The sequence below is a fragment of the Cheilinus undulatus genome, linkage group 24 (genome assembly GCF_018320785.1).
Source record: "Cheilinus undulatus linkage group 24, ASM1832078v1, whole genome shotgun sequence".
In the NCBI taxonomy this organism is placed as follows: Eukaryota; Metazoa; Chordata; class Actinopteri; order Labriformes; family Labridae; genus Cheilinus; species Cheilinus undulatus.
This window is the reverse complement of record NC_054888.1, coordinates 27,168,837-27,177,786: the sequence shown is the minus strand read 5'-3', so window position 1 is coordinate 27,177,786 and position 8,950 is coordinate 27,168,837. Positions and strand designations below refer to the sequence as shown.

At 46.3% G+C, this 8,950-nt stretch overlaps 1 protein-coding gene across 1 annotated transcript in view; it reads right to left on the bottom strand.

The window, feature by feature from the left end:
- LOC121506337 (protein FAM184A-like) overlaps window positions 1–3,604 on the bottom strand; it is a 70,025-nt gene extending 66,421 nt beyond the window's left edge. Inside the window, exon 1 of the mRNA XM_041782105.1 lies at window positions 3,308–3,604. Coding sequence (XP_041638039.1) covers window positions 3,308–3,475 — 168 coding nt within the window. The 5' untranslated portion in view covers window positions 3,476–3,604. The remainder of the gene's footprint in view (window positions 1–3,307) is intronic.
- Window positions 3,605–8,950: the final 5,346 nt, after the last annotated feature.

Genomic DNA, 8,950 nt, shown 5'->3' with positions numbered 1-8,950 from the left:
GTATCAGGAATTAGACCCAGCCCTACTAGAGTAGTGCACTATGAGGATGGAGTATCAGGAACTAGACCCAGCCCTACTAGAGTACTACAGCAGTTATTATGAGGATGGAGTATCAGGAACTAGACCCAGCCCTACCAGAGTACTACAGCAGTTATTATGAGGATGGAGTATCAGGAATTAGACCCAGCCCTACTAGAGTACTACAGCAGTTATTATGAGGATGGAGTATCAGGAATTAGACCCAGCCCTACTAGAGTAGTGCACTATGAAGTTTGGAGAGAGTATCAGGAACTAGACCCAGCCCTACTAGAGTACTACAGCAGTTATTATGAGGATGGAGTATCAGGAATTAGACCCAGCCCTACTAGAGTAGTGCACTATGAGGATGGAGTATCAGGAACTAGACCCAGCCCTACTAGAGTAGTGCACTATGAGGATAGAGTATCAGGAACTAGACCCAGCCCTACTAGAGTACTACAGCAGTTATTATGAGGATGGATTATCAGGAATTAGACCCAGCCCTACTAGAGTACTACAGCAGTTATTATGAGGATGGAGTATCAGGAATTAGACCCAGCCCTACTAGAGTAGTGCACTATGAAGTTTGAAGAGAGTATCAGGAACTAGACCCAGCCCTACTAGAGTAGTGCACTATGAGGATAGAGTATCAGGAACTAGACCCAGCCCTACTAGAGTACTACAGCAGTTATTATGAGGATGGATTATCAGGAATTAGACCCAGCCCTACTAGAGTGCTACAGCAGTTATTATGAGGATGGAGTATCAGGAACTAGACCCAGCCCTACTAGAGTGCTACAGCAGTTATTATGAGGATGGAGTATCAGGAACTAGACCCAGCCCTACTAGAGTGCTACAGCAGTTATTATGAGGATGGAGTATCAGGAACTAGACCCAGCCCTACTAGAGTACTACAGCAGTTATTATGAGGATGGAGTATCAGGAATTAGACCCAGCCCTACTAGAGTAGTGCACTATGAGGATGGAGTATCAGGAACTAGACCCAGCCCTACTAGAGTAGTGCACTATGAGGATAGAGTATCAGGAACTAGACCCAGCCCTACTAGAGTGCTACAGCAGTTATTATGAGGATGGAGTATCAGGAACTAGACCCAGCCCTACTAGAGTGCTACAGCAGTTATTATGAGGATGGAGTATCAGGAACTAGACCCATCCCTACTAGAGTACTACAGCAGTGTACTATAAGGATAGAGTATCAGGAATTAGACCCAGCCCTACTAGAGTACTACTGCAATGTACTATGAGGATGGAGTATCAGGAATTAGACCCAGCCCTACTAGAGTACTACAGCAGTGTACTATGAGGATGGAGAGAGTATCAGGAATTAGACCCAACCCTACTACAGTACTACAGCAGTGTACTATGAGGATAGGGAGAGTATCAGGAATTAGACCCAGCCCTACTAGAGTACTACTGCAATGTACTATGAAGATGGAGTATCAGGAATTAGACCCAGCCCTACTAGAGTACTACAGAAGTGAACTATGAGGATGGGGAGAGTATCAGGAATTAGACCCAGCCCTACTAGAATAGTGTATATGAGGATGGAGTATCAGGAATTAGACCCAGCCCTACTAGAGTAGTGAACTATGAGGATGGAGAGAGTATCAGGAATTAGACCCAGCCCTACTAGAGTAGTGCACTATGAGGATGGAGTATCAGGAACTAGACCCAGCCCTACTAGAGTACTACAGCAGTTATTATGAGGATGGAGTATCAGGAACTAGACCCAGCCCTACCAGAGTACTACAGCAGTTATTATGAGGATGGAGTATCAGGAATTAGACCCAGCCCTACTAGAGTACTACAGCAGTTATTATGAGGATGGAGTATCAGGAATTAGACCCAGCCCTACTAGAGTAGTGCACTATGAAGTTTGGAGAGAGTATCAGGAACTAGACCCAGCCCTACTAGAGTACTACAGCAGTTATTATGAGGATGGAGTATCAGGAATTAGACCCAGCCCTACTAGAGTAGTGCACTATGAGGATGGAGTATCAGGAACTAGACCCAGCCCTACTAGAGTAGTGCACTATGAGGATAGAGTATCAGGAACTAGACCCAGCCCTACTAGAGTACTACAGCAGTTATTATGAGGATGGATTATCAGGAATTAGACCCAGCCCTACTAGAGTACTACAGCAGTTATTATGAGGATGGAGTATCAGGAATTAGACCCAGCCCTACTAGAGTAGTGCACTATGAAGTTTGAAGAGAGTATCAGGAACTAGACCCAGCCCTACTAGAGTAGTGCACTATGAGGATGGAGTATCAGGAACTAGACCCAGCCCTACTAGAGTAGTGCACTATGAGGATAGAGTATCAGGAACTAGACCCAGCCCTACTAGAGTACTACAGCAGTTATTATGAGGATGGATTATCAGGAATTAGACCCAGCCCTACTAGAGTGCTACAGCAGTTATTATGAGGATGGAGTATCAGGAACTAGACCCAGCCCTACTAGAGTGCTACAGCAGTTATTATGAGGATGGAGTATCAGGAACTAGACCCAGCCCTACTAGAGTACTACAGCAGTTATTATGAGGATGGAGTATCAGGAATTAGACCCAGCCCTACTAGAGTAGTGCACTATGAGGATGGAGTATCAGGAACTAGACCCAGCCCTACTAGAGTAGTGCACTATGAGGATAGAGTATCAGGAACTAGACCCAGCCCTACTAGAGTACTACAGCAGTTATTATGAGGATGGAGTATCAGGAACTAGACCCAGCCCTACTAGAGTACTACAGCAGTTATTATGAGGATGGAGTATCAGGAATTAGACCCAGCCCTACTAGAGTAGTGCACTATGAGGATGGAGTATCAGGAACTAGACCCAGCCCTACTAGAGTAGTGCACTATGAGGATAGAGTATCAGGAACTAGACCCAGCCCTACTAGAGTGCTACAGCAGTTATTATGAGGATGGAGTATCAGGAACTAGACCCAGCCCTACTAGAGTGCTACAGCAGTTATTATGAGGATGGAGTATCAGGAACTAGACCCATCCCTACTAGAGTACTACAGGCAGGTGGAGCTCAGCTGCAGCGCTCCAACATTACATAACGGCTGTAATTCTCTGACAGCAGCAGTAGCTGGTAGACAAAGAGGAGGGAAACCTTCCTCATCTTCATCATCATCATCACCTATAAACCCTCTGGTAGTCCCAGTAATTACCCCAGCCCTAGGCACACACCGATACCTCCATCCTCTGTTTACACAGCAGCTCCATCCTCCATCCGCGCACACGCACGCGCACACGCACGCACCTTGGTGAGCTGGGCGATCTTCTTGCTCATCTTCAGGTGCAGGTCCTGCGTGTACTCCATGGTCAGGGCTCCGTCGTAGATCATGCTGGAGGATGGAGGGGGTGTGTATTTGGAGCTGGAGGTGGTGGGGGGGTTGTACGGAGGCTGCCAGCCGGCCCCCGTCGCCATGTTCGCGGGTAAAAAAGGCTCGGAGAGGACGGCGGTTCACAGAAAATGGAGCAGGTCTTCACATCGTCCCATCCCGCCGTCCGTCCCTGCTCCGCTCACATACACCGAGGGAGCATTGAGATGCGCGCGCAGCACCGAGCCCGCACGTGCACCCGCGCCGGGAGCGCGCGCTGACGGGGATCAGAGCGGAGAGGACGCGCGCCAGATGCTCAGAGACGCGCGCACGGGATCGATTGATTAACTGCGGCCTGACGCAGATGATGGACAGCGTGGGAGGCGTTCAGGGCCTGCAGGATGTGTGGGATTTATCCAAACCGGTGTCACCAGTAAACAAACCAGGAGGGAAGATGCGTACAGGGCCTGCAGGACACATGGAGAAACCCAAACTGGTAACAAGACATTTCACCAGGAGCATGGTGATGAGTTCAGGGCCTGCAGGACACATGGAAGAAACCCAAACTGGTAACAAGACATTTCACCAGGAGCATGGTGATGAGTTCAGGGCCTGCAGGACACATGGAGAAACCCAAACTGGTAACAAGACATTTCACCAGGAGCATGGTGATGAGTTCAGGGCCTGCAGGACACATGAAATTTATCCACACCAGTGTCACCAGTAAACAAAACCATTAAAAAGCCAGGGGAATGCAGAAGTTCTTCTTCTTTCTGATCATTAAAATAAAAAACTGACCCTAACTCTGACATTTCTAATTTCTCCCTGAGATCTGTCGTTTTTTTTTTTTTTTTCTAATTCTGATAAAAACAGATTCTAAATTTACGAACATATCCTCTTAATTTCTATAAAAATACTTGGAAAACTTTGACGCAAATTCCCTAAAATATCCAAACAGCAAATTATCCCAACATTTCAAGCAAATACCTTAAACTTGAACGGACATTTTGGACAATTATGACATCAGTTCTAATTCCAGCAATGAGGGCTCTAATGTAGGAAAGCCAAAATTAACGTCCTCATATGTGGACGCAGGGTCTGAGGAGGTCAATCTGTTTATTCTTCATTATAAATCTGTGATTTTACCTGATCAAACTGGTCATCACTGAGCTCCTTATGATGATGATGGACTACATTTCACCAGTCAGGTCCACATCAGCGGCCCTGAGGACCAGCAGGCCCTCTCCATGGACCGGTCTGTCCAGGTGTAGCTGAGGACCCTGGTCTCCATGGACCGGTCTGTCCAGGTGTAGCTGAGGACCCTGGTCTCCATGAACCGGTCTGTCCAGGTGTAGCTGAGGACCCTGGTCTCCATGGACCGGTCTGTCCAGGTGTAGCTGAGGACCCTGGTCTCCATGAACCGGTCTGTCCAGGTGTAGCTGAGGACCCTGGTCTACATGGACCGGTCCGTCCAGGTGTAGCTGAGGACCCTGGTCTCCATGGACCGGTCCGTCCAGGTGTAGCTGAGGACCCTGGTCTCCATGGACCGGTCCGCCCAGGTGTAGCTTCTGTCCAGGTGTAGCTGAGGACCCTGGTCTCCATGAACCGGTCTGTCCAGGTGTAGCTGAGGACCCTGGTCTCCATGGACCGGTCTGTCCAGGTGTAGCTGAGGACCCTGGTCTCCATGAACCGGTCTGTCCAGGTGTAGCTGAGGACCCTGGTCTACATGGACCGGTCCGTCCAGGTGTAGCTGAGGACCCTGGTCTCCATGGACCGGTCCGTCCAGGTGTAGCTGAGGACCCTGGTCTCCATGGACCGGTCCGTCCAGGTGTAGCTGAGGACCCTGGTCTCCATGGACCGGTCCGTCCAGGTGTAGCTGAGGACCCTGGTCTCAATGGACCGGTCTGTCCAGGTGTAGCTGAGGACCCTGGTCTCCATGAACCGGTCTGTCCAGGTGTAGCTGAGGACCCTGGTCTACATGAACCGGTCTGTCCAGGTGTAGCTGAGGACCCTGGTCTACATGAACCGGTCTGTCCAGGTGTAGCTGAGGACCCTGGTCTACATGAACCGGTCTGTCCAGGTGTAGCTGAGGACCCTGGTCTAGATGAACCGGTCTGTCCAGGTGTAGCTGAGGACCCTGGTCTACATGAACCGGTCTGTCCAGGTGTAGCTGAGGACCCTGGTCTACATGAACCGGTCTGTCCAGGTGTAGCTGAGGATCCTGGTCTCCATGATCCGGTCTGTCCAGGTGTAGCTGAGGACCCTGGTCTACATGAACCGGTCTGTCCAGGTGTAGCTGAGGACCCTGGTCTCCATGGACCGGACTTTGATAAAAGCTATTAAGCTGCTCCGGTGATGGTGAAAGGCCTGATGAATGTTGTTTAAAAATATTGTTTATATTTTTTTTTTACTAGTTTTATATATATATATACACACACACACATATATATAGATATATATATATAGATAGATAGATATAATTAATATGTAGAACCCTCCTCTTTATAAAGGTAAAATTTAACTCCTTAAACCCTGAAAGCACAAATTATAGCCAGAAAATTCTATTTTTTTTGGAACTGAAGTTTTTTTTTTCCACTTTCTACTGATATCAAAAAAATCAACATTTCAATAAAATTAAACATTTATATATTTTTGTATATCATTTGATACATTAGGTGTTTTTGGTAACTGATAATCCACTTGAGGACATTTGAAGGTTTTTTTTATTGATCTATGATATAGTGATTAGATAGAGGTATCATAAAATATGGATCAAATATAACATAACAGGCTTTAAGGGGTTAATATACAAACAGAGACTCAGTTTCACTGTTGGATTGTGTTTCATGTAGTGAGCTAATATAATATTCTATTTCCATTTTAAATGCTGTATCTTTTGTAACTTTTGAGTCCATTTACACTAATGGATATAACATTTATCAAACAATACAAGTAAAATCAAAGCATAAAGCTTTTGACAGTTTCCATTTCATAATAAAAAATTGCATCCTTTTCTTTCAACCAAACTTTGGAGCCGGTTTGTAGGTTATAGAGTTGCTCTGCATCCGACCAAAATAAGCCACTATGGAGACACTCATTTTTCCCACCTCGTCATGGTTTTGAATAATGGAACGCAAACAACTGGGAAATCCATTATTGCAGACGAATGTGACGTAATTCCCCAACACAGCATTAGTGTCTGCCAGATTAGGGCCTATCCAGGTAGGATGTAGTTATGTCCTATCCAGGTAGGGTGTAGTTATGTCCTATCCAGGTAGGGTGTAGTTATGACCTATCCAGGTAGGGTGTAGTTATGACCTATCCAGGTAGGGTGTAGTTATGACCTATCCAGGTAGGGTGTAGTTATGACCTATCCAGGTAGGGTGTAGTTATGACCTATCCAGGTAGGGTGTAGTTATGACCTATCCGGGTAGGGTGTAGTTATGACCTATCCAGGTAGGGTGTAGTTATGACCTATCCAGGTAGGGTGTAGTTATGACCTATCCAGGTAGGGTGTAGTTATGACCTATCCGGGTAGGGTGTAGTTATGACCTATCCAGGTAGGGTGTAGTTATGACCTATCCAGGTAGGGTGTAGTTATGACCTATCCAGGTAGGGTGTAGTTATGACCTATCCGGGTAGGGTGTAGTTATGACCTATCCAGGTAGGGTGTAGTTATGACCTATCCGGGTAGGGTGTAGTTATGTCCTATCCAGGTAGGGTGTAGTTATGACCTATCCAGGTAGGGTGTAGTTATGACCTATCCAGGTAGGGTGTAGTTATGACCTATCCAGGTAGGGTGTAGTTATGACCTATCCAGGTAGGGTGTAGTTATGACCTATCCAGGTAGGGTGTAGTTATGACCTATCCGGGTAGGGTGTAGTTATGACCTATCCAGGTAGGGTGTAGTTATGACCTATCCAGGTAGGGTGTAGTTATGACCTATCCAGGTAGGGTGTAGTTATGACCTATCCGGGTAGGGTGTAGTTATGACCTATCCAGGTAGGGTGTAGTTATGACCTATCCGGGTAGGGTGTAGTTATGACCTATCCAGGTAGGGTGTAGTTATGTCCTATCCAGGTAGGGTGTAGTTATGACCTATCCAGGTAGGGTGTAGTTATGACCTATCCAGGTAGGGTGTAGTTATGTCCTATCCAGGTAGGGTGTAGTTATGACCTATCCAGGTAGGGTGTAGTTATGACCTATCCGGGTAGGGTGTAGTTATGACCTATCCGGGTAGGGTGTAGTTATGACCTATCCGGGTAGGGTGTAGTTATGACCTATCCGGGTAGGGTGTAGTTATGACCTATCCGGGTAGGGTGTAGTTATGTCCTATCCAGGTAGGGTGTAGTTATGACCTATCCGGGTAGGGTGTAGTTATGACCTATCCAGGTAGGGTGTAGTTATGACCTATCCAGGTAGGGTGTAGTTATGACCTATCCAGGTAGGGTGTAGTTATGACCTATCCGGGTAGGGTGTAGTTATGACCTATCCGGGTAGGGTGTAGTTATGACCTATCCGGGTAGGGTGTAGTTATGACCTATCCAGGTAGGGTGTAGTTATGACCTATCCGGGTAGGGTGTAGTTATGACCTATCCGGGTAGGGTGTAGTTATGACCTATCCAGGTAGGGTGTAGTTATGACCTATCCGGGTAGGGTGTAGTTATGACCTATCCAGGTAGGGTGTAGTTATGTCTTATCCAGGTAGGGTGTAGTTATGACCTATCCGGGTAGGGTGTAGTTATGTCCTATCCAGGTAGGGTGTAGTTATGACCTATCCAGGTAGGGTGTAGTTATGTCCTATCCAGGTAGGGTGTAGTTATGACCTATCCAGGTAGGGTGTAGTTACAGCCATTTCAAAAGTGAATCTCAGGCCCTGCACAGATATGTATATATATGATATATAGATATAATGTTCTTAGTTAAATGAACATGTTCGGGCGCTGAAGGTTCTAAATCTGCATGTCTTAAATCAGTCAGGTGTAAAAGAGATTTCCATTAAAAATTGCATCCAACCTCCTGTGCATGGTCTAAATAGCTCAAAAATAATATTTTACAGGGTCCGCTGGTAGCCAAGTGGTCAAGGCATGTACCATGTACGCAGGCGACCCAGGTTCGAATCCGGCCTGTGGCAGGTGTTCCTGCGTGTCTCTCCCTGCTCTCTTTCCTGTTTCAGACTCTATCCACTGTCCTCAAAAAAGAATAAAATAAAAGAATAATATTTTACTGATTTTTACTCAGTTGTACCCACTTTAAATCATGTTAGCAGTGGTAAAATGTTACAGTAACACCTGAAGTCTTACAATGACCTTCATTCAGACCTCAGTGAACTACGTCACTCCACTGAAGCTGCTGCTGATCCAACACTGACACCTGCTGGTGAAATGAGCATACTACAGTAAAGGATCAGTTCAATGAACCTACAGAGATAAATAGAACAAAATAAAGCACATTAAAATAATTATTCAAATGTAGAAATGTCTATAGATTACTTTCTGACAGGTTCTTTTGTTTCCTGGTGCAGGACAGACTCTTTCCTGGTTGGTTTCTCTCAAGCTGCAGGTAATTTCAGTCAACTCTGT